At 37.5% G+C, this 25,004-nt stretch overlaps 2 protein-coding genes across 3 annotated transcripts; both read left to right on the top strand.

Annotated features, from left to right (window-relative positions):
• Positions 1-2,899: 2,899 nt before the first annotated feature.
• Positions 2,900-7,529, top strand: BAM3 (Leucine-rich receptor-like protein kinase family protein). Its single transcript, XM_088952847.1, has 2 exons — positions 2,900-5,788; positions 7,025-7,529. The coding sequence occupies exons 1-2, from the start codon at positions 3,106-3,108 to the stop codon at positions 7,360-7,362; spliced, it is 3,021 nt and encodes a 1,006-aa protein (XP_088808973.1). The 5' UTR covers positions 2,900-3,105; the 3' UTR covers positions 7,363-7,529.
• Positions 7,530-11,201: 3,672 nt separating this feature from the next.
• Positions 11,202-23,548, top strand: LOC148846675 (nitrobindin heme-binding domain protein). Of its 2 annotated transcripts, XM_088954838.1 has the most exons (5): positions 11,202-11,616; positions 11,843-11,983; positions 19,462-19,530; positions 19,844-19,917; positions 23,178-23,548. In XM_088954838.1, the coding sequence occupies exons 1-4, from the start codon at positions 11,434-11,436 to the stop codon at positions 19,874-19,876; spliced, it is 426 nt and encodes a 141-aa protein (XP_088810964.1). In that variant the 5' UTR covers positions 11,202-11,433; the 3' UTR covers positions 19,877-19,917; positions 23,178-23,548. The 2 variants fall into 2 exon arrangements, with proteins under 2 accessions (XP_088810964.1, XP_088810962.1); XM_088954836.1 differs by lacking the exon at positions 19,844-19,917.
• Positions 23,549-25,004: the final 1,456 nt, after the last annotated feature.

The raw sequence follows: 25,004 nt of genomic DNA, 5'->3' as shown, positions 1-25,004 counted from the left end.
TTATCTCTGAGGATGATGTTAGATTGAACCTGGCCCCATGGCTACGTAGAAATCATTCATTTCTTTCATTTTTAAATGTCCAATTGGACTTATAATGTTCAACTTTTGTAAGGAGGGGGTGGGGGAATATCCCTCCCTTAACCCTAGAGCCAAACGCGGAGGACATAATCATCAAAGCCTCCATAAACCTAAAAGTCAAATGGGCCCATTCATGATATGGCCCATGAAATAAAGAATCCAAGTTTGTGGTGTGGTTGGCACAGTGTTTTAATAGTCAGCCTGGACGGCTGGACCGGATCGTCGGACCGTGACAACCGGGAACCGGTGGTCTTTATGGCCACATTCCGGTTAAATGACGATTTTGACAGGTTGGATGGGCAAACCGCCCAATTAATCGGTAAAACCGGGACCCAAAGATCATTTCGGTTTTCACTCCGACCGGTCTCTTTAAACACTGGAACTAGGCCATGTGTTGAAGAGCAACTAACTACAAATGCAGAGTCAATGGAGGCTGAAAGGGATGATGAATCATCATATAAGCCCTCATCATCAACATGTTTGGAGGATGGAGACATAGAGGCCTACATGGGTTCAGAAAAACAACTGTTTCATGAAGATCAATTAGTGATCTCGCTTTTTATTTTCAATTAAAGATATTCCTGTTTGGGCCCATAACTGGTTTGGAGCTTCTTCACTTCTTCCCCATTTTCCATTTCTTCATCTTTCCCAAAGACACACTCACTCTCAGTAAGGACCCATCTCCTAGGCTCTTTTTCTTTTTCTTTTTAATACAAAAGAAAAAAAATCAAAAGAAGTCTTACTCATTTTGGCCAAATAAACCTAAGCTTTATACACATCTCTCTTTTCTATGCATGCATGAGAGAGAAGATAGTTAGAGAGAGAAGGAAAGTAAAGCTTATATAAAGTGAAGGATGCCAACATGCTTTCAAATCAACCGTGTTGCTTTTCTCTCTTCTTTTTTTTTCCTCTTAGTCTAAAGTGAGAGGTGCCTCGAATACTACTACTTATTTCTAAGCAAATAACAAAGAGAGAGCTGGTCCCCAAGAAGAGAGGGAAGGTATATCTCCATCTTAGAAAGCAGAGAAATTCCATGCATAGATACCAACAACGATGTTTAAATAAATTCTACTTCAAACAAGTTGATTCATTATTCCTTATTAAATAAAATCTTCTTTTCTTTGCGTGTTGTCTTGGGCTTGATTTTCTTAAGCCCACCATTACCATTCATATATGGACCACTTTCCTCTTCTGGTATTCCCTTTTTTTTCTCTCCTTATTGGGTTGCAGTCCCTCCAATTTTCTTTTATTTTTCTCATCCTTTTATTCTTCAAACCTAGACCTTCAGGCTGTATTTGATTTGACAAAAAATTATAGAGAACAGAGACCAAGTTGAGGAAAAGTTGTATAGGAATTTTACAAATTTTGTAAAGATCTTTCCCTCAAAACTTGATTTCTATTTTCCCCTTATTTTCTACCATACCAGACAATAGCCTTAGGCTTTAGATTCAATGTTGCATCACTTTGATGTGCCACTAGCAAATAGAAGCGAGACATACCTAACTAGCCGGCCGATAGCTGGGGCACCACTAGCCACTACCACCACCATTAATGGTTAGAAATGCAAGGAGGAAAAGGTGTATATATGTAGGGTTTAGGTGTGTCAAAGTCTTCCCTCAGAGAAGACATGAAAATCAATCAGGAAAATATGATACTTGTCTAGCAAAAAACAAAGAAAAAAAAAACAATTTTATGGAATTTACATACAGATTATCTGGGGACTGGGGCACCACACTACATTAATGGTCAGAAATGCTGGTTGAACCGGTGAATTGGGAATCCAGTCGCACATTGGGAACATCTCCCATACTTGTATGTATGTTGTCATTCATAAATATGGATGTCTCCAATGCATGGCTCTAATGTGCTATGAGGTTATTAAGGAGGGCAGTGGGAGGAGCAAATCCAAATTCTTGAACTGGTGACTTGGTGAGCTTTCTGGGTCCTGAATATTTCAAGGTTTTTATGGGTCAATTGGTTTCAATATCAAGGCAGATATATCCTTTCCACCTTCATTTGAGGGTGTGACATTAATATTTTCATTGACAGTAAAAACTCATGTATCCAACTACACAACCATGAATTGATAAACCGCTTACAATTTTGTTTATCTTGGAGTAGTTTCAAATTGAACCCTCCACGGTAACATACTACATAAAAAAAGCAACAGAACGCCTCATGAAATGTAGCGTCTCTTTGGCATCCATGCTGTTGCTCCAGAAAATGGTGGTGCATCAGTACCATGGCGTTCCAGGAAACATCTATTTGTTTGGAATCATTTTTCTATAAACAAATGGTGTTCTAAATCATGCCTTGGAAATCGAGAAGGTGTGGTTTGAAACAACATCGAATTTAATGTTTTCTCAAATTGCAGCTCATTACTGCCAATGAAGATGTGATGTGCCAGTGACATGGACTTCCTATAATGGATAACCGTGCTGAAAACAGAGATGGAACAATGATACTAAACAGAAAATGTTGTTATTGCTCTAGGAAACGTTAAACAAAAAAAAAAAAAGACATATTACTATTTCTACTGAAACATCAAATTTCACATTTCAGCTATTAATGCCGATGCTCAAATTTGCTATTTCTACTCAATACCCCTTTAGGGTGGCTGTGGTAAGGCTATCGTCGAGTGAGCTTTCAACTACAACATTGCATTGAATTGATAGAAAGCCGAAGTCTCTCTCTCTCTCTCTCTCTCAATAAAACAATAAAAATAACGGTATTCTAAATTTTCTTCGATCAGACAGTCCCCCTGCTGTTGCTGGGATCGAGCACAACTTTATATAAACCGAGCCCTTTAACTTTTCTATACAAAGTAAAGATGAACGCTAAATATACCAAAAGAAAAGCAAAGCAATTCAAACCCACAACTCTGTCTTAACAGCATCCAAGGCTTCTTCTATCTCTCTTCTCTCTTTCTCTTCCCCCCCCCCCCCCTCTCTCTGTAAGGAAAGAAACCTTCCAAGTTTGAAATGCCCACTGCTTTTCTTCAATCCTGATAGAAAAAAAAAAAAAGGAATGGGTTCTGTAGAAGGAATCCACCTCCATTCCACAAAGCTTTCAATGGCTGTTTCTGCTATGAGACGTGTCTTCCTTTCTTTTTTACTTCTGTTTCTCGTTTCTTCTTCTCCTTCTTATTCAATTTCTTTACACAATTCATCATCTCTTCAGATGCAAGCTTCAATCTTTCTTTCCCTTAAACAGGCTTTCTACGTTCCCACCACTTGTCTTGATACTTGGAATGAATCCAACTTTATGTCCCTCTGTTCATGGACTGGCATCCAATGTGATGACATGGGAAGTTCAGTAGTATCGCTTGATATATCCAATTTTAACATCTCCGGCGTTATATCCCCTGCAATCGGCGAACTCCAAAGTCTTCTGAACCTTTCCATCGCTGGAAATAGTTTCTCCGGCTTATTTCCGCCTGAACTTCATAAGCTAACCAGTCTTCGATTCCTCAACATATCCAACAACCAGTTCAATGGGAGCTTGAGCTGGAATTTCTCAAGTTTAAGGGAGCTGGAAGTGTTGGACGTTTACAACAATAACTTCTTCGGGTCTCTTCCTCTTGGGGTGACGGAGCTTCCGAAACTGAAGCATTTGGATCTTGGTGGGAATTATATCTCAGGGAAGATACCACCCAGTTATGGAGCCATGGAGGAGCTGAACTATCTCTCCCTTGCTGGAAACGATTTGGGAGGTCTTATACCGGGTGAGCTTGGCAATCTTACTAACCTGAAGCAGCTGTATTTGGGTTACTTCAACGAATTCGATGGTGGTATCCCGCCGGAGTTCGGTAAGCTGGTCAATCTGGTTCATCTCGACCTTTCAAGTTGCGGATTGGAAGGCCCAATTCCGCCAGCATTGGGTAATCTAAACAAGTTGGACACTCTGTTCTTACAGACCAATCAGCTAAGCGGTTCTATTCCACACCAGTTTGGCAACTTGAGTAGCCTGAAATCTCTTGATCTTTCAAACAATGGTCTCGCGGGAGAGATTCCGGTTGAGTTCTCAGAACTCCGGGAGCTTTCCCTCTTGCATTTATTTATCAACAAGCTGCACGGGGAGATTCCACGTTTCATTGCAGAGCTACCAAAATTAGAAGTGTTGAAGCTTTGGCAGAATAACTTCACAGGGACCATTCCCCCAAAGCTTGGACAGAATGGTAAACTGACAGAACTCGATCTCTCTACTAATAAGCTTACTGGTTTGGTCCCTAGATCTCTCTGCCTGGGAAGGAAGCTCAGAATCTTGATTTTGCTCAACAATTTTCTGTTTGGGCCACTTCCCGATGATCTTGGAGACTGTGTGACACTGTTGAGAGTTCGGCTTGGGCAGAACTACTTGAGTGGTTCGATTCCTTATGGGTTTCTTTACTTGCCGGAGCTGTCACTAATGGAACTCCAGAACAATTACCTTACTGGGTGGTTTGCGGAAGAGCCAAACAAGGTACCTTCGAAACTAGGCCAGTTGAATCTCTCAAACAATCGCCTATCTGGGTCTATTCCATCTTCTATCGGAAATTTCTCAAGCTTGCAGGCGCTTTTACTCGGTGGAAACCAATTCACAGGGGAGATTCCATCTGAATTGGGCCGATTAAAAAATTTGCTCAAGTTAGACATGAGCAGAAACAACCTGACTGGTAGAATCCCTCCAGATATAGGTAATTGCCTGCTACTGACTTATTTAGACTTGAGCCAGAACCAACTCTCTGGTCCTATCCCAGTTCAAATCTCTCAAATTCACATACTGAATTACCTTAACATTTCCTGGAACCACTTAAACCAAAGCCTTCCAAAGGAAATTGGAGCCATTAAGAGCCTAACCTCAGCAGATTTCTCACACAATGATTTCTCTGGTCGGATACCCGAGAGCGGCCAATTTGCATATTTTAACTCCACTTCATTTGTGGGTAATCCTCGACTCTGTGGGTCCTATTTGAACCCATGCAACTATTCAGCTACGGCACCCTTGCAGTTTGATGATGGACAAAGTGCTAGGCCTCCAGTCACCAGCAGGTTTAAGCTCCTCTTTGCATTGTGCCTCTTGGTTTGTTCAGTGGTTTTTGTAATTCTGGCAGTCATCAAGACACGTTCTGTAAGGAGGAGGAGTTCAAAGACATGGAGGCTGACAGCATTCCAGAAGCTAGAATTTGGCAGTGAAGATATTCTGGAGTGCTTGAAGGAAAACAACATCATAGGAAGAGGTGGAGCTGGGATTGTTTATAAGGGAACAATGCCAAATGGAGAAGAAGTTGCAGTTAAGAGACTTCTGGGAATAAGCAAAGGTTCTTCCCATGATAATGGATTCTCTGCTGAGATACAGACACTGGGCAGGATCCGGCATCGGAATATCGTGCGGTTGTTAGCATTTTGTTCGAATAAGGAAACCAATTTGCTTGTTTATGAATACATGCCCAATGGGAGCCTGGGTGAAGTTCTCCATGGGAAGAGAGGGGGATATCTGGAATGGGATACTAGGCTCAAAATAGCCATTGAAGCTGCCAAAGGCCTGTGTTACTTGCATCACGATTGTTCTCCACTAATTGTCCATAGGGATGTGAAGTCAAATAACATCTTGCTGGACTCTGACTTTGAAGCCCATGTAGCAGATTTTGGCTTGGCCAAGTTCTTACAAGATACTGGGACTTCAGAGTGCATGTCTGCCATTGCTGGTTCCTATGGTTACATTGCTCCAGGTATGTTTCTAATTCTCTACTCATGAAGCAAATGCATTTCAGATCTAATTGAAGAATGTTAGGGAAATGTTAAACCTAAGATGTAGCTAAGCTTGTGCCAGTTAACTCAGTGACCCGACCCTGATGACATTCATGCACTTGGAACATTATCTGAGCAGAAAAATAATTAAGTTTGCTATAAAGTAAAGTAAATGTAGAGGGCATGAAATTGATGCAATAGCCCCAGGTCTGTGTCTTCCATAGGACAGTGGGATCTGAGCCTTCATTGGCCAGGAGGGACCCTGATATCATTCATCTAAGTCACAGCAAGCCATGCAATGTCTTGGTTTCCGGGCTCTTATGTACTAGAAGGATTATGTGGTGGTGGTGTCATCATTGGCCTATAATTTGATGCAGACCATATATATACTCCGTTCCGTTCAATTGAGGCAATGGCTGTAAGCCACTGTTTGTTGATGCTCTTGCAGTTTATGGTCAGTTGAAACTAGGCACTATCAATTTATGGCTCACTGAGTCAGGGGTTGGATGATCCTGGACTTTGTTCATCTGCTTTTGGATAACAAAAAAGCTAAGAAATCCAGAAACAAGAGATTCCTTTTGCTGAACAATTACCAGAGTGGTAAATAATGGTCATGTGGAGTCCAATAAGAGAGAGCAAGAGCACCAACACAAAGGAGAATCCTTTTACTTTTCTTCCTCCCCCAGACTCCACCACAATAAAGGGTTGTGCTTTTGTTTGCCTTGGAATCTATGAACCATGCACATTCAGACCAATCGCAAACACCTTTTTGACTGAAACCCACAATTTTATCAGTTATCCCAATGGAAAAGAAAAAGGAGGAAAAAAAAAAGAGTCCAAGATACACTAAAACATGATCCTGATCGGGATCCAAGCTTTATTTTTCCTGAACCCTAGAAAGAAAATACATATTTACTATTAGAGTAAACAGTACGTACACAAAGCACAAGTTCCTTTTCTTTTTATTCTCAGGTTTGTTACTTTCCTAGGCAGATCAATTTTACTCTTCTCTGTGATTGAAATTGAAATTTAATGGTGGGTATGGATGAAAAGACATACTTGACCCTTCTGAACTTCACTTGAAGGGTTAAGTTCAGAGAGATCTACACTTGAGAGCCAGTAGGAGACATACAAGTTAAAGATTACGCTATTGTGTTTTAAGATTAAAAGACGCACCCCTGCATTGCCTAATTTTGTTTGCTTCTGCTGTGTGACAGAGTATGCGTACACATTGAGAGTGGACGAGAAGAGTGACGTTTACAGCTTTGGAGTGGTACTGTTGGAACTGATAACAGGTCGAAGGCCTGTTGGTGATTTTGGAGAGGAGGGATTAGACATTGTTCAATGGACTAAGATGAACACCAACTGGAACAAAGAAGGGGTGATGAAAATCCTGGATGAACGTTTAACCAATGTTCCATTGAATGAGGCGATGCAGGTGTTCTTCGTGGGTATGCTCTGTGTCCAAGAGCACAGTGTGGAGAGACCCACCATGAGGGAAGTTGTTCAGATGCTGGTACAAGCTAAGCAACCAAGCACATTCCCTTCACGATGAGCTTTCCTCATATTTGTTTCTGTGTATACAAGTTTTGTCAGTGTTTTCCTCTATCTTGAGCTCAACGATCTAATATATATATAAATATAACCAAAGCTGCAGTCGGTTGGAATTGATTGGATCATAATATCACCACCCAATTCACCCGGTTTGTTCTTTCATTTCAATTACACAGTGCATTTATTTGTCTTCATTGTGAGAAACTGTGAAAGTGAAACCATTCTTTTAAGTCCGAGCTTTGAAATTTGCTCCACAACACAAGAAGAGAGATGTGAGATGTTACTTTTCACAGTACGTACTTGATTTCTGTTGTTGGTTTTTGGCGTGTGAGAGTGTGAGAGTGAGTGGAGAGGAAGAGTCCGAGTAATGCGACTAATGAGCGTTCAGACTTCGGAGTTATTTTGTACGCTGAGCTGATGAGTGATAATGATAAATCACAAGCTACCACCATATACCAACCCTGGAACTCTGGAAGCCAAACGTGGCCTGCTTCCCAAACTGGCTCCAATGGCTGAATAGCCTGAATTTGATCACTTCGTTTTTTTTTTTTTATTATTATTATTTTCTTTTTCTTCTTACATCTATTCTGTAATCTTCTGTACCGTCCGGTGTTCAGAAAGAGGTTATTGTTAGACCAATCAGTTCATGGATGAGCTGTCCGGTTCAAATGAACTTAGCACCATTTCAGAACGGGGCTTGATCCTGGTTTATCCGGTTCTGACATCTAATTTTGATAAAAAATTACTTAATTAATATTAAGTAAAGTAAAACTTTAGAATTAATACGCTTGATTCATAATTAAGAAGTTATAATTAAAATCATAATTATTAACCAGATAAAATAATATTAGTTATATATTATTTATGTATAAATAAATAAATTATTTAATTAGTATAAATAGCATAAGACAATATATTGTAAATATAATAATATTATTGTTAAAATAAAATAGATTTAACAAAACTTAAAAATAATAAAATTATTGAAATTTGTTAACAACTAAAAATATTTATTTAAATATAAAAAATTATTCAAATGATTACAATAATTTAAAATTCGTAATAAAATGATAAATTATTAATAAAAATTGAAATTCCATTTACTTAATACAGTAAAAGTTATGTAACAATATAACCTTATGATTTAAAATTGTTATAATAATTTTATTAATGTAATTGATAAAATAAAACTTTAAAATTATAAAATAGTTAATAAATTATTGAGAAAATATATTTCAAGCTTTCATTTTATTATAATTTAATATTCATTCAATTCCATTTATATTCCATTTAAATGATTATATTAATTTAAGATAAGTAAAAGTTGACATTAATGGGAATGCCATATAGCTCCTTTTGCTTCAATTTAATTCAATTCCATAGGTCCTGATAAAATTAATAAAAATGAAATATTTTTGCACATATACATACGTTTGTAAATTTTCAATGTGAGCTGATTAATCAACAAAAGCTTGAGCCCAATCCAAGTATGTCAAATTTCAGTATAGGCTGGCCTACAGATTGGATTTGGGCCTTAAGCCTAAGTCTAAGGGTTGGGCCTAAGTTAACCTTAAACTTAGGCCAACTAGCTCAACTTGTACCCTACGTGTAAATAGAGCAAAGACGCATAGTAGGCCTAAAGTTGGGGCCAGACCAACCCATCTTGGCCTTGGTCCTGTATCATCACTAAGGCAGTGTTTGGTTTGAAGGAAAAAGTAGGAAAAGGAAGGAAAATGTAGGGAAACATTTACAAAACCTTGCATAGGTTTCCCTAAGTTTCCCTTCATTTTCCTACCTTTTCCTTCAAACCAAACATATCTTAATTGTATAGTTTCTTCTTCTTCATTTTTTTTGGTGGTACCATGGGGCTACACAATGGAGGAGTAGCTAAGAGTGCAACTTCGGTGAGCCTGACTTGAGCCTAGACGAGCCTAGCTCACAATTTTACAAGAGTTGGTATTGGGTAGGGGTACAATCGAATCAAGCTTTAATAGAATTTGATTAGGCTTGATTCGAATTCAATGCCAATGGATTCAAATCTTAGGGTAAGTGCAATTAATTTTATAAAATGTAAAAATATATTAGTTTTTCCTTAGTTCAAGCTGAACTTGAACTTATTGGATATATATTTGAATGAAACTTGAATCGGAAAATAGAGTTCAAATTGAACTCGAACTCCAATTGAATATAGGAGTATTTTAGTTGAATTGGCTTAGACATGCTGAATTTGGCTTGACCACCCTTAGTCTTGGGCCCAAAACACCAGCCTTTTCTATTTTTTTAGGTCAGACTCGGGTCTATCCTTTAGGTAAGCTGATCCCAGCCTGATCAGACACACACGCACACCCATCAAACCCAATTAACCAACTTGAACCCATCCCAAACCCGGGTCCAACCTGAGTATGCCAAATTTTAGTTTGGGTTGGGCCTTGGTTGGACAAATTGGGGCCTTAAGCTCAAACCCTAGTGAACGTGGCATTCAATCCCAAGTCTCCATTACAACCAACCAGCTAGATGCCTTATCAACTAGGGGTGAGCATGGGTTTGTTTAGTTCAGTTCCATGGCAGAACCTGGAACCTACACTATAGGGGTCAGTTCCAAGTTTTTGGAACTGAAACCTACCCTATGAAGGTCGGTTCTGGGGCCAATTCTAGGATTGGAAGTTTCGGGGTCAGTTCCAAGGTCTATTCATGGAACTTGTTCTTTCTTTACAATATCCCTTAAGAAAAGAAGCATGTTCTTTCCAAATCTCGACTTTCAATAAATATAATATATAGTTTAAAACTTACATTGTTTTTATTGATGAAATTGAGTAATTTCATATGTAGGTTATTGTGATATAATAATAATTGTTCAAAACTTAAATATTAACTTTTACATTACTTTTTATACACATTCAAATATTAAAATGAAAACAAATGATCAAATCGTTTAACTCAATGGTTAAGTGAGACCATGGCCTTTGTAACCATGAGTGCTTAAGTTTACATTTTCAAAAGTATTTTAGGGTTTATTTCAAGGTAAATTTGATTCCAAGGCTAGTTCCACCAAGGCCAATTCATTGGGTTGGTTCGGGTAAGGTAAACCCTTAGACTTTGGAACTAGCCTAGGTGGGGGTCGGTTCCAAGAATTTGGAACTAGACCCTACCCTATAACAAATTAGGTAGGGTTAGTTCAAGGCTAGTTCGAGATCGATTCCATTCAGTTTTGGGTAGAACCTATCTGTTTACTACCAACCGAACTAGTTAGCATTTAACGCCCGTGTCTCACATTCTTTCTTGGTATTTACACCTTACCCTAATTATATTGTTGTTAAGATGAATGTATAGATGGTTGTTTGATACTCTAAACACAATACAAATGGCCTTTTGACCTATTTCAAGGAATTCGGATTAACTGAATGCAATGGTTGTTTAATGGGCTGCAAAACCAATGAAAAGGTTCCGAAAAGTATGGGTCCATGTATTTTATTACTACATGTAACTTTATCATTGGTTGGTATAGGTTACATCTATTTTATTACTGACATGTAACCTTATCATTAATTCCCCCACATTCGACTTTCAGATTCTAACACTTTTCCCCCACTGGCCTATTTCATAAGATCATTTTGTAGAAAATTGTCAAGTTTAAACATTTCTAAAATCCCAAACTGGCCTGTTTCATAAGATCATTTCGTAGAAAATTGATAAAATGTAACAAAAATTAGAAAATAAAGAAAAAATAGGAAATTGTAGATAATACAGAAAATGCAGAAAAAAGAGAACATACTAAAAAAATACTAAAATTGCAAAAAAAAAAAAGAAGAAGAAAGAAAGATATGGATATGGTGAGAATTTGACTATTTGAGATGGGGCAAAGGGTTAGAATCTGAATGCATGGTTCGCCAAATTCCAAATGGTGACGGTGGGGCGGGGACCAAAAGGGAAATAGAAAACAACAAATCAAATCAACAATGATCCCGAAGTCAACAAACGAAGTCTCACACAGCGGCTTAGGCATACCATCCGCAACAAGCAGGCACAGGTGGGTGGGGGGGGAGAGAGAGAGAGATAGAGAGAGGCGGAAGCGATGAATGGTACTGGTGGTGAGGCAGGTGCTGTTCCTGGGCAGATAACAACACCTCCTCTGCATCCAGCAATTGCACCACTGTCATACTTGTTGGGGACATGGCGAGGCGAAGGTGAGGGTGGTTTTCCCACCATCAACTCCTTCAAGTATGGAGAAGAACTCAGTTTCTCTCACTCTGGAAAGGTACCAAAACACTACTCTCCTCGCCTCGCATTTTTTACTTCATTCCAGACCATGATCTATGTTTCTTTCCTCTTAAGTAACTGGTATGCCGAAATTTCTATTTCTTTTTCTTGTCTGTATTTGTTGTTTTGAAATTCGAAATTGGTGACTTGGGATGTTAAAAGCTTCATTCATCTTAGTAATTTGCTTTTCTTTTTCTGTTTTAATTCTTTTGATACTCGAGAAGCCTGTTATATCTTATTCTCAAAAGACATGGAAATTGGCCTCTGGAGAGCCAATGCACGCAGAGAGTGGTTACTGGCGGCCCAAACCGGACGGATCCATTGAAGTCGTAATTGCTCAAAGCACTGGTCTTGTGGAAGTTCAGGTATTGTTTTCTATTGTTTTGACATACTGTTATGTACCTTTCGATGCTAACATCTCTGTAATGTAATGGGTTTTCTTTTAAAAAAATCATGTATGATTGATACTGATTTCTGAAATCGATCTGACGCATGTATTGTCCACTGTGCGCTAGAATGTAAGGTTGAGCCCTATATACAGAAGTAAAACTATGTTTATTGGTACATATCTGTTGAAAAAAAATCTTTATTTTGTTATTTGTTGGTCAACTGTCCTAGTTTTTAGGAAGGTTGTTATTAGTTGGAGCATTGCTGAACTTGTTTTCAGCAAGTTTGTTAAGTGGTTGTGATTTTACCAAATCTTTAGCTTAGTGGTTACTGGTTCCTATTCTTATGCTTCTATCTGTTGATGTACGTGCCTATTTAAAGGCCATTCGCTTAATGAAATTAAGTAGTGTGTTGTTTTCATTCACCAGAGATTTCGTACTGTATTGCTTCTCTTTGCAACAGTGGTATCAGAGCCACAAAAGTGAAAAAGGAAGGTTTCAAAAAATGCCCATACGAGCATACGCTTTACACAAAAAAGTGAAAATGGAGGAAAACTGCTTATTGTGTGCTTATATGTAGACGATTTGATATACTCTGGAAATGATAGAGCAATGTTTGAAAACTTTAAACAATCCATGATGCTTGAGTTTGAAATGTCTGATCTTGGGATAATGCATTACTTTCTTGGCATAGAAGTAGTGCAATCTGATGTTGGATTTTTCACAAGCTTCAATCCTGTCTCAACTGGAGTAGCGGCTGAGTTGCAGTTCTTCATATCGAACCTGTCCAAAATTTCTTGGGCATATTTCTTTTGAGACACAAAAATTCCAGCATCAGATTGCACTACTTCTATGCCAAGAAAGTAATGCATTATCCCAAGATCAGACATTTCAAATTCAAGCATCATGGATTGTTTAAAGTTTTCAAACATTGCTCTATCATTTCTAGAGTATATCAAATCGTCTACATATAAGCACACAATAAGCAGTTCTCCTCCATTTTCACTTTTTGTGTAAAGCGTATGCTCGTATGGGCATTTTTTGAAACCTTCATTTAAAAAATAAGAATCTATATGACTATACCAAGCTCTAGGTGCTTGTTTTAGTCCGTATAGAGCCTTCTTTAATTTGTAAACTTTATGCTCACTGCCGAGTTTCACATAACTAGGAGGTTGATCAATAAATACCTCTTCTTTTAAATCTCCATGTAAAAATGCAGATTTCACATCCAATTGGAAAATGGGCCATGAGTTTTGTGTTGCCAATGCAATCATCAATCTGATTGTGTCATGTCTTTCTACAGGAGCAAATACTTCTTTGTAGTCCACACCAAACTCTTGCTTATAACCTTCGACCACCAAACACGCCTTGTACTTGTCAACTTTGCCATTCTCCTTCAACTTCGTCTTGTAAACCCACTTAACACCGATCGTCTTTTGTTCCTTTGGAAGGTCTGTAAATTCCCAGGTTTTATTTCTTTCAATAGCTGCAATCTTTTCATCCATGGCTTTCTGCCATTTTTCTTCTTTGACAACAACTTCAAAAGCTGTAGGATCACAATCTGAAAATAGGGCAAAATGTGTAAGTGGATCATCAATATCATTTATGTTGGGTACCTCATAGTTTGACATCCATGCTGGTCTTCTTCTGACATGCTGAGAACGAGAACCTACTGCAGCATCAAGTTGTTCATCAGATTCTGTTGTTGGTGGTGAAGTTTCAGAGGCTGTAGGGATGTCATTTTGAGTATTATGAGGGGTTGGAACTGCTGGAGCATTTTGTTGTTGATGCTGCTGCGTTTCGTCTTCATCTCCCTCATCAAAATCTGTTGGAAGTTGCTGTCCACCTGTATTGTTGCTCCATAACCGTGTCTTTTTTTCATAAAAAATGATGTCACGGCTAATAACAATTTTCTTGGTGATAAAATTATACAATTTGTAGGCCTTTGAATGATCACTAAAACCAAGAAAAATGCATTTTTCACCTTTGTCATCTAACTTTCTTCTTCTTTGGTCTGGAACATGGGCGTATGCTATACACCCGAACACACGAAAATGATCTACAACTGGTCTATTTCCACTCCATGCTTCTTCAGGAGTTATATTTTGAACAGCTAGTGTGGGGCTTCTGTCTAAAATATAAACACTCCAACCGACTGCTTCAAGCTAGAAACTCTTAGGAAGACCACTTCTTTGTTGAAGGCTTCGCACCATATTAAGAATCGTTCTATTTTTCCTCTTGCTTACACCGTTTTGCTAAGGTGTATAAGCTGCGGTCAGCTGTCTTTTAATTCCATGTTTGCCACAAAAATCAGCAAACTCTTGTGAGTTGTACTCTTCACCTCGGTCGGTACGTAAAATCTTAATTGGATTGCCAACTTCATTTTCAGCTAGTGCTTTAAACCTTTGAAAGGCTGCGAAAGCCTCCGACTTTTCCTGCAAAAAATACACCCTGTTTTTTCGGCTAAAGTCATCAATAAACGATATTTTATCGTTTACCTCCATTTGATGTTGGTATAATTGGCCCACACAAATCAGAATGTACTAGTTCCAGCGCCTTCTTAGCCCTCCAAGATTTTCCTTTTGGAAAAACATCTCTGTGTTGTTTGCTAACAACACATTCCTTGCAGATTTCTGAAGGAGACTCAAATTCGGGAAGGCCTGGCACCATGTTTTTCTGCTGCAAGGTCTTCAAACCACCAAAACTGAGATGACCATAGCGGAAATGCCATAGCCATGCTGTGTCTTTTAGTTTTGCAGCGAGACATTTGTGGGTAATGTGATGGAGATACAAAGGAAACATTCGATTTGCTGTCATCCTTACTTGGGCAATTAAACCCAACTTTTCATCTTGGATTCGACAAACTCCATCCTTAATTGAAATCTCATATCCCTTTTCTTGAAGCTGGCCAACACTAAGCAGATTAGTTTTTAGATTTGGAACAAATAACACATTGGAAATAGAATGAGACTTTCCTTTGGTTTGAATTATAACACTTTCTTTTTCCCAAAACAGATACTCTAGAGTTATCACCAAATTTAACAGTATCTCGGAATGATTCATCCAAATCAGAGAAAATTGATTTGTCTCCACACATATGGTTGCTGCAGCCCGTATCTAGGTACCATAAATTCGGTGAGTTTCCTCCATAGTATGACACACCATTAGGAGAGAAACTTCTTCTTCTTTTTCCTTTTCTACAAAGTTAGACCTTTCCCCTCGATGTTTATTTAAATTTGTACGGCATTCTGAGCAATAGTGACCATACCTGTGACAACGATAACATTCCACCTTGGATTTGTCAACTGACTTTGGTTTAGATCCTGTTGAACTCTGAGCATCACGAGCCTTCCAGTTTCCATTAGATTCGGCATCTTTATTGTCTCCTTGTCTCTGGTGTGTATTCTTGCCTTTCCATCCACCCTTTCCATGTCCTCTTGAGCTCGTTGCTACCTGCAGTGCTTGTTCTTTATTGCCTTGTTGGGTTATTTTCTGCTCACGAACCAGCAAAGAGTTTTGCAATTCATCTATTGAAACAATATCAATGTCTTTAGATTCTTCAATAGAACAAGACACAAAATTAAACTTGGGTGTCATTGAACGAAGGATCTTTTCAACAATGGTCACATCCTCTAGCTTCTCTCCATGAATCCGCATCTTGTTTGCAATTGCCATCGTCCTCGAAAAGTACTCTGAAACTGACTCCCCTGACTTCATTTGAAGAACCTCAAACTCTCTACGAAGAGCTTGGAGTTGCACACGCTTTGCCCTTGCGTTCCCTTGATGCTTCTTCTTCATGGAGTCTCATATTTGCTTGGAAGTGCCCTTGCAAAGAATTGTTTCCAAGATTGAACGATCAATAGCTTGAAAGAAATAATTTTTTGCCTTCAAATCTTTCAGCTTTTGTGCCTCCTGTTCTATCTTTTGTGCATCTGTCAAAACAACTCCAGCTGCTGCCTCTTTTATGCCACTTTCAACGACTTGCCAATATTCTTTGGACCTCAAGAAATTCTCCATCAGCAAGCTCCAATGATCATAATGACCATCAAAGCGTGGGATTGCAGGTTGAACAAAATTTTTAGAAGCCATAGAAATTGTTGCTGCAATGAAAGAAAGAGTTTGGTGTAGACTACAAAGAACTGCAACTCAGCCACTACTCCAGTTGAGACAGGATTGAAGCTTGTGAAAAATCCAGCAGGAAAAGGGGTTGACAACACTCTTTACAAGCAAATGGTTGGAAGTTTAATGTACTTGACAGCAACACGACTTGATTTTATGTATGCTGTAAGTCTTATTAGCAGGTATATGGAGCAACCAAAGGAAATTCATCTTCTAGCTGCAAAGAGGATTCTTCGGTATTTGCGTGGTACTACTAAGCTCAGGCTTTTCTACAAGAAGGGTGAACAATCATACTTGATTGGATTTACAGACAGTGATTGTGCTGGAGATTTGGATGACAAAAAAACCACATCTGGATATGTTTTTATGTTGGGTTCTGCAGCTGTTTCGTGGTCATCAAAGAAGTAGTCATTAGTTATTTTGTCAACAACAGAAGCCGAGTTTGTAGCAGCAGCTTCTTGTGCTTGTCAAGCACTTTGGTTGAGAAAAATTCTCGAGATGCAGTTTGAGCAACTAGGTTCTACCCAGATTTGCTGCGACAATAATTCAGCAATTAAGCTCTCCAAAAATCCTGTTCTTCATGGAAGATGCAAGCACATAGACGTGCGGTATCACTTCTTGCGTGATTTCACAAAGGATGAAGTCATTGATCTCGTTTATTGTAGAAGTGAGGACCAAGTTGCTGATGTTTTTACTAAGCCCCTCAAATTAGTTGTTTTTCTGAAGTTGAGGAAATTACTCGGAGTTTGCAGTCTGGAAGACTCAGTTTGAGGGGATTCTGAATGTTTTAAACTGGATGTCTGTAGACATCAGTTTAAGGGAGGGTTTGTTGAAAAAAATCTTTATTTTGTTATTTGTTGGTCAGTTGTCCTAGTTTTTAGGAAGATTGTTATTAGTTGGAGCATTGCTGAACTAGTTTTCAGCAAGTTTGTTAAGTGGTTGTGATTTTACCAAATCTTTAGCTTAGTGGTTACTAGTTCCTATTTTTATGCTTCTATCTGTTGATGTATGTGCCTATTTAAAGGCCATTCTTTTAATGAATTTAAGTAGTGTGTTGTTTTCATTCACCAAAGATTTCCTACTGTATTGCTGATGGAGGCCCATCCCAAGGCCCACATCACCTTAGGGGCGGCAGCTCATAGGATAAGGATAAGGGCTAGAGATAATTCAAGAATTCAAGATAATCAAGAATTCAAGAATTCAAAATCCATCAAGAATTCAAGAAATCAAGATAATCAATAATTCAAGAATTCAAGATAAGCAAGAATTCAAGAATTCAAGATCCATCAAGGATTCAAGAATTCTAGATAATCAAGACTTCCAGATAATCCAAGACTCCCAAGATTCATGGATTAGATCCAAGAAGATCCAACGGTGAAGATCCAGCCAGAAGAGTTCGATCCTATCAAGACCAAGATCAAGAAGAGTTCGATCCAGCTATGAGATTGAGATGTTTAGATCAACTATAGTTTTTCTTTCCTAGTTATTCTATGATTTCCAGATGTATTATAAATACTGCTATTGTTTTCAGTTAATAGACACTTCAGATTTTCTATTCAATTTTCGCCACCTTTTCTCTCTCCTCTAGAGATTTTCTCTCTTTCTTGTTTCACTAGAAACTTGGTTCGCCCGGTGCTTGCATAGCCAGCCCGGTTTATTGCTTCCACGCTGCGTCAATTGCCTTCTCTTTGCAACATTATCAACATTATCAGAAGGTTGGAAATATAATATCATCTTAGTTTTTACAGAAAGAAGTGAAGTTAAAATCAGAGAAATCTGCCAATACCAAAAATGCATCGTGCCCTCCACCAGTTTCTTCTGGGCGGCTCAGTACTTGATTTGTTAACACATATACTCTTATTGCACTGTTTATCAACTCCAAGTTGTCAAGGGTGCTAATTTGCAAAGGCAATGCCCTCTTTGCTGAAACCCTTAATGGGTTAGGCACCAATAAGAATAGCCAGATCTCTTGAGGCAATCCATTACTTTACCCGAAGGGAGTAACCATAATGAGTGAGTAGGTAATTCGCTGATTCATTCTTAGATTGACGTAGGGGGCATGGTTGGTCCATTATCTCTTCCATTTCAGATCAAATTGTCGGTTGTAAGGTCATGCATTCCATGTGAAGAAAACCTTGGTAATATATGTCGAGACAAAATCCATCACCAAGGAAAGGGAACCCCCACCCTCTCCCCCAATTTGGAATGGCATGGGGACCTAACTCTTCTGCTCGCTTGCTCTTACAATCAAGATGACCAAATAATTGAGAAAATGATGGCAAAATTTAAAACTACTGATCATTGGAACATTGAATATACAAATTTCACCTTACCATATGCAACACTTAAAGTAAGGGCATCCTTGTATAAAACTCATTTTTTTAATTAATATTTTAAAGGAGATCATTGATATTCCCCAGAAAATTAGTATTAGATGTGCCCTACCTAAAGATGCCACTCGTGAGTCATGCCTTTATACATACACAAAATGGGATGAAGAAGTTAGCTGTGTCCTGTTTTCTTCAAGACAGTTCTGCTTATTACCCCATGCTGGTTAACAGTATAACAGTTAGTTCTTCTAAATTTCATTACAATCTTGAGTCTTCAAATAAGAGACACCAAGTGGAGTATAAGACTCCTTTTAGGCATTCACTAGAGTTAACTATAAGAACAATGCTAAAGCATGACCTGTGGCTGTCATGTCATTTAAACCAGAAAAGAGTAAAACCAAACATCCCTTAATCCTATGTTGTTTCAATACAAAATAAGTACTACAGTTCTATCATTTTGCAATGCGGAGTTGCGAACATCTATAACACTCACAACCCTTGGTATTAAAATAACTCTAATTATAAACTTGTGGTTTCTCATGTTCCTAAAGTAAGTGCCAAGTAGCATGCTATGTCTGCTATTTATAATTGTTTTCCAGTAGAGTGTTCACAAAGTTATATGTTTCACCCTTTTGATGCACGTGGAAAAAAACTTCATTTTAGGAAATAATTTTTCAAGAATACAGAGGCCAATGCAAACCTTATTCCTTTGCCAGTAATTTATTGATATATTTAGCAAGCCAATAGCTTGATTGCTATTCTATCAGTCCTTTCTTCTGCCTCAAACATGATACATTTAATTTAATTTATTTATTTTGTTAAGTTCTAATTAATCAATAATGCACAGGTATTTCTGCAAAACTAACCTAGATTCTTGTCTCTCATTATGGATTGATAACAATGAGCATATCTGTTAGGAATAGATGTTGTTTGCCTAAAGCTCTGATTAAAAGGAATCTTTTTGTTTTTATTTATCTGTTTGTTTTTATTGTTATTGTTATTTTGCAGAAAGGGACTTTTGATGCTGGAAAGAAAGTTGTTACCCTTCATAGTGAACTTGTGGGCAATGCTTCGAAGGTATTTAAATTAGCCATTGTGGAATACAATAATTGGAAGATTTTATAATGGTTCTTTTAACAATCTACTAGGAACTTCACTGAACATATAATGCTAATCATTTTCCTCAGTGTGGGTAAATTATATTCTAGAACAACTTGTTGGCTGCTGTAAGTTGGATTGAACTATAGGATACAGTAAGCCCCTGTTTTCTCTGATTGTTTATTTTGCTATTTATCTTTTTAAATCCTACTAGCATGTGTATGCATGTGCATCTTTTTACTTTTCTTTCTTCCCATGAGAGAAAATCTTGAGTTAATTGATGTGTCAATAGGCTTTAAAAAATGTACTTCAAGAGGGTATCTGATGGGGATCCTAAGTAGCAGCTATACAAGTTCATTTGGAAAGGTAAATATGGATTATTATTTATATCTTTCCTTCATTCTTTAATTTTGGGAACAAGGGTGTTTTGATCATTTCCGCTTTGTGTTGGGGGTGGGGGGATCAGACCATGGTGAAGTGTCTCTAGGTCTTAACTGTGTTTGTATTTGAGTCTCAATGGTTAATTTTTAGCTTCTCTAGCTTGCTTTTAGCCTTTAGTTATGAGGCACTTTGGCTTTTTAATACACTAGTTTGGTGTCACATGTGATGTACATGGTGGAATTCCTGGAATGAGTAATTTATTGCTACTTCAACCTTCAATGATTTTGAACTTGTATGTGAAGGTGAACACTATCAGTGCAATGGTTTACTCCTATCCTATGACATATTTGTGGTTTACCATATTTTTATTCTGCTTCATCACTTCTGAATGATATCAACCATGCAAACGTGTTTCACTACTGGGATACCACGGCTTGGGCCATGCAACCAGTGTTTAGGAGTATCCACCCATCAGTTTAAAGTTGGGGTAAAGAAATTGAGGAAAAGAAATCAGGGAAAAATGACTCCAAAAACTACCAGCTAAAAATCTACACATGGGATTCATTTTGTACGAGAGGGAAGGTGTTAGATAACCCCTCTCGTATCCCTGAAAACAGGGTTACATGGTCATTAAAGGATTGGAATGCTACAAATAAAAAAGGGGGAATGTGGATAGGAAGAAGGAAACAGAAACCTGAATGCTACAAACAAAATTTTTAATTAAATTTATACCACAATACAGTAAAGACAACACAGATTATTTGTTGGAAAAGGAAATTATCGGAAAAAAAAAAAATTTGTTGGAAAAGGAGGGTCATATGGCAATGGGCTACCCCCATGCGGCACCATGCAGGGAGATAAAAGTACATGCAGTATGAAGCAGATGAAGATGCAGAACCAGTAATGAAGATGATGTAAAGACTAAAAGAAAGAAGTAAAGAAAACAGAAAAAATAAAAAGATGAACTTTCTCCTATGCATGAGGTAGACCAACCCATATAAAGCCTGACTAATTGCCAAGCTTGTAGCCTGTTTATAGGCTAGGTCTTAAGTTTGTGCTGCTAATGTAGTCATACATAAATTTATGCAGGCTGGCCCTAGTACCTAGTCTTACATAGAACTTAAACTGGGCATAAGACTGGTTTTGTGCATAGCCTTTAAGGCCAAACTATCCTCAACCTAGGCAAACTCAGATAAAGAATGTCAGCCAACAAAAGCTAGTTTTACCTGCAGGAAACCATGAATACACAAGGTCTTTCTGAACCTAGGAAGAGTTCATGTACAAGAATTCCATAAAGACAACAAATTAGATTAAACAACCAGCATGTTGCTGCAAAGAATCCAATCCAACCAGAAAGGGGGTGGACCAACGCACCCAGGACCCCTGTAAGGATAGCCTTAGCAACGATAGAATGAACTATAGAGTTCTGGAGACAAAAAGAGGGTAAGAAATATAATCCTCCATCAGTGTTATCAAAGTGTCAACTAGTTGATCAGCTAGTCAGTGCAGGGTCAGACAGAGTGCATCATTAACTAGTCAATTGATACTCAATGTGGTAGCCTAGCTAGGTCAACTAGTTGATTAATGATTAGTCATCCTAGTTAACCACAGGGTCAGACAGAGTGCATCATTTGCTTTGAACATTTTGTAGTTTTTTTTATTATGAAAACATTTTGTAATTAAACATGATTGGGTGATGGTATATAAAATAGGGAACAATAAGTTGTTTGCTGGTACAGAATTGCCACAAAGGGTCTATCAAATAGTCAGGGTTGAACTCTCTCTTTGGAAAACAAAGGCTGCAAATTTCCTATCCCAGCTGATCCAGCCTAATTTTTATTATGTTTTTAAAACAAAGACTGTAAACTATGGGGGTGTCTGGTTCTGCAGTATCCAGATGCGTGGTATGGATGAAACCAATCCAGTCATGCAAACAAAATTCCACAATATTTTGTGGATCAGAACCATCTGTTTATGATCTCAAAAAGCAGAACACCCCAAATGACCATCCAGTAGGTGTGGTGTATTCCTAAAAAAAAAAAAACCTACAGTATCAAGAACCACCTAAATGTACAATATCATTCTTTTCTTGTATGGTTTATTTAATCTATATTGACATATGAGAGCGTTTTTCATGTAATCAGTGCCCAAGGCACCAACTAGTCATTGCACTGACTAAAGAGGACAAAATGGCTAATCATCACTTCACCAATTGATAACACTGCATTGAATTCCAAATTACTTCCTTTTGAGAGCAATAATTAAATGTTATGTTGCTCTTGATGATGACCTGCTCAAAGCTTTAACCTGCAAGCACCCCATGGATGGTGGAGGGTGTGGGGGGCTGGGAACTAAAAATACCATAACAGAATGGGGCCACCATACATGGAACCTTGAAGTTGTTTACCTTGTTACCAGTTTGAACTCCTTTCCCCAAATCATTTTAAATATTGGTTGCAGAATTGAGATTAAGTTTGTTGCAAGTTTATCATGGAACAATTCTTCCTTAAAATTCATTGTAGTGGACCCTGAGATGTCCCAATAGAAGTTCTACTCATCAAGTCATTGGTTCTTGCAAGTGGGTTGTGTAGTAGTAATGCTTTTAATAGAACCTGGAATTTGATTCTTTCTGTTACTATTTAACTTCTCCAGATAAAAGTGGCTAGAAAGTACTGCTTTTTCCTATTACCTTCATTCCTGCTTTAAAGATTCTGAATTGACATTTTCTCAATTTTATTAACAATGCAATGTTGTTCACCTTCAGATTATGTCCTGCTTTGAACTATGTCCTAATTATTGCCCACTCTGCAAGATGTTTCTCTTTCTCTTTTCTCCTCAGACCAACAACAATAACCATTTTTATTATGGACCATTTCCTTCAAATTGTCAGAACATAGCATGCATTGTCGATTTCATCATTAGATCTTTGTTAGCCTCATTTGTGTTGATAGTAAGCTTGATGAGTTTAAAACTATTACTAACCATGGCAGCCATTGTAATAGCAGAGATCCCATAACACAATAGCAAACTTAGGTCTGAGAAAGTATAGGGGTGGGACACCTTGAACTTGAATGGTAGGTCTGATTATACACAAGAAAACAACAGGGAGTACGTAATTGAAAGAAGCATGGGTCTTTTATTCGTTGGAAAGTAATTGCAAGCCGCTGATTGATCTTTCAATTCTGCATTGAGGCAAATGCAAAATTTGTATCATTTTAACTATTTTTTACTATTTTCTTGGTCAGGTGAAGGAGATAACTCGAATTTTCGAGGTTGTCAATGGTGAATTGTCTTATGTGGTTCAGATGGCTACCAATTTGAATAGTCTTCAACCACATCTGAAAGCCTTGCTCAGGAAGCTCTGATATGGCCATTCTCAGGTCCCCATGATGAACCGAGGAAATATAACTAGATGTTAGTCACATCCCACTTATGAGGCTCCGAAGGACTATTTGTTGCTCCTTTTATGTTACCAGAAGATAACATATTTAATGCATGAGAAACAATAATAAAAATAGATGTTGGCTATCGTTATTGAGTTAGATGTATATTCCATCAAAACTACTTAAACTTAATATCCAAAAATATAATAAAGTTAGTATTATGGACTGGTAAACCTGATTGGTAGCAGATTGTCATAATAGCCTATCTGTCCTTCCCTAATTGTGAGGTAAAAAAAAAAAAATAGATGTTGGCTATCGTTACTAATTGTCGCCTCATTCAATTTCCTTTCATTCAAGGTTTAAAATCTCATGATTTTCAAGGTTACCAATAGGCTTAACAAAAAGAGGTATATGATTTCAATGTTTTCGAACTCTAGTATGTGATGTAATGATGTTATAGGTCTCTTGTCAATATGCAAAATTTGCATATCTAAAGTATCAATACTTTAACCTCTCATTAAATCTTATATTTAAGGTATTAATTCCTATTCTCTCCCATTAAATTTTATATTTAAATTAATTATTTAGCAATAAATTCAATTTATATCATAATTATCATCATCATCTAAGCTTTATTCCAATTGTATGGGCTCAGCCACATGAATAAATTTAATTTATATCCAATACTTTTAATAATATAGAACCCATGTTTTTTAAATCGACCCAAACCAAAACTATTATTTTGTCCAGGTCGCAATTAAGAAATTCAACCATTTAGGTCAAACGGGTCAACCCATTATGTCATGGTTAAATAATAAAATTGTTAAAATACAAATAAAAAAAAGTTGGGCACATTGTAATATTTTTTATTAATCATATTAAAGAAAGAAAAGTGTAACCAACAAGAATTAATTTTTATTTGTGATGGAAATGAAATATAAAATTTAACACTGAGCTAGAAATAACTGTTTTCATGTTTGGTGGAAAGCCAACAGTTAAACTTTTTAGGTTAAATGTGTCAACCTTGATTAAGTAATAAAAAGAAAAAAGAAAAACACAAAGAAAATACATAAATTTTGTAGAAGACATTTGGGTCCATCCTTGATATTATATATGCATCATATTAAACAAAAACAAGTATGACAAATAAAAATTACTTTTATAAACAAATAAAATATTGTAGAAAAATTTGAACACATATCATCATCATCATTTGCTAGTAATATAAAGTGAACAAGTGAACACATCTGAAATAAAGGTTGAAATATTTAAATGTTTAGTGAGTGGAAAATCAAAAAATAGTTTAGAGGATACTCTATAAGAATGTATATTTGTAAACAGCAATGTTCAAAGAACCAGACCAGATGATACAACAGGAAAGGGGAGAGGTTCACAAGCCAGAGGTTCAACCGTGGTTAAATCAAATGCCAAATTGTGATAATGTGGTGCATACATATATAAATGAACACAAATCTTGCCATTAATGGTAACAAGACAATATGCATAGAAAAAAGGCTATGGGTTCAAATCTTATCTAGGGCTGTCAACGGGCCGGATCTTGGTCAGAACCAGCTAGAATCGGAACCAGTCGGACATGAAATGTTGAGGATTCAGATCCGACAGGGTCTATAATTTTTGGACCCAGAACCGAACCTACCGGTTCTTGAGACAATCGGGTCTAACCTGACA

This window comes from Nelumbo lutea, chromosome 7 (genome assembly GCF_056320005.1).
Source record: "Nelumbo lutea isolate HS-2025 chromosome 7, American lotus-T2T, whole genome shotgun sequence".
NCBI classification, from domain to species: Eukaryota; Viridiplantae; Streptophyta; class Magnoliopsida; order Proteales; family Nelumbonaceae; genus Nelumbo; species Nelumbo lutea.
This window is presented reverse-complemented; position numbering and strand designations above follow the sequence as displayed.

Bases quoted from the DNA above. Each gene is read 5' to 3' on its own strand.
- BAM3 (XM_088952847.1), top strand. From the start codon at position 3,106: ATGGGTTCTGTAGAAGGAATCCACCTCCATTCCACAAAGCTTTCAATG. The intron at 5,789-7,024 runs GTATGTTTCTAA...GCTGTGTGACAG, and splicing joins CTATGGTTACATTGCTCCAG to AGTATGCGTACACATTGAGA.
- LOC148846675 (XM_088954836.1), top strand. From the start codon at position 11,434: ATGAATGGTACTGGTGGTGAGGCAGGTGCTGTTCCTGGGCAGATAACA. The intron at 11,617-11,842 runs GTACCAAAACAC...ATACTCGAGAAG, and splicing joins GTTTCTCTCACTCTGGAAAG to CCTGTTATATCTTATTCTCA. The intron at 19,531-23,177 runs GTATTTAAATTA...TTTCTTGGTCAG, and splicing joins TTGTGGGCAATGCTTCGAAG to GTGAAGGAGATAACTCGAAT.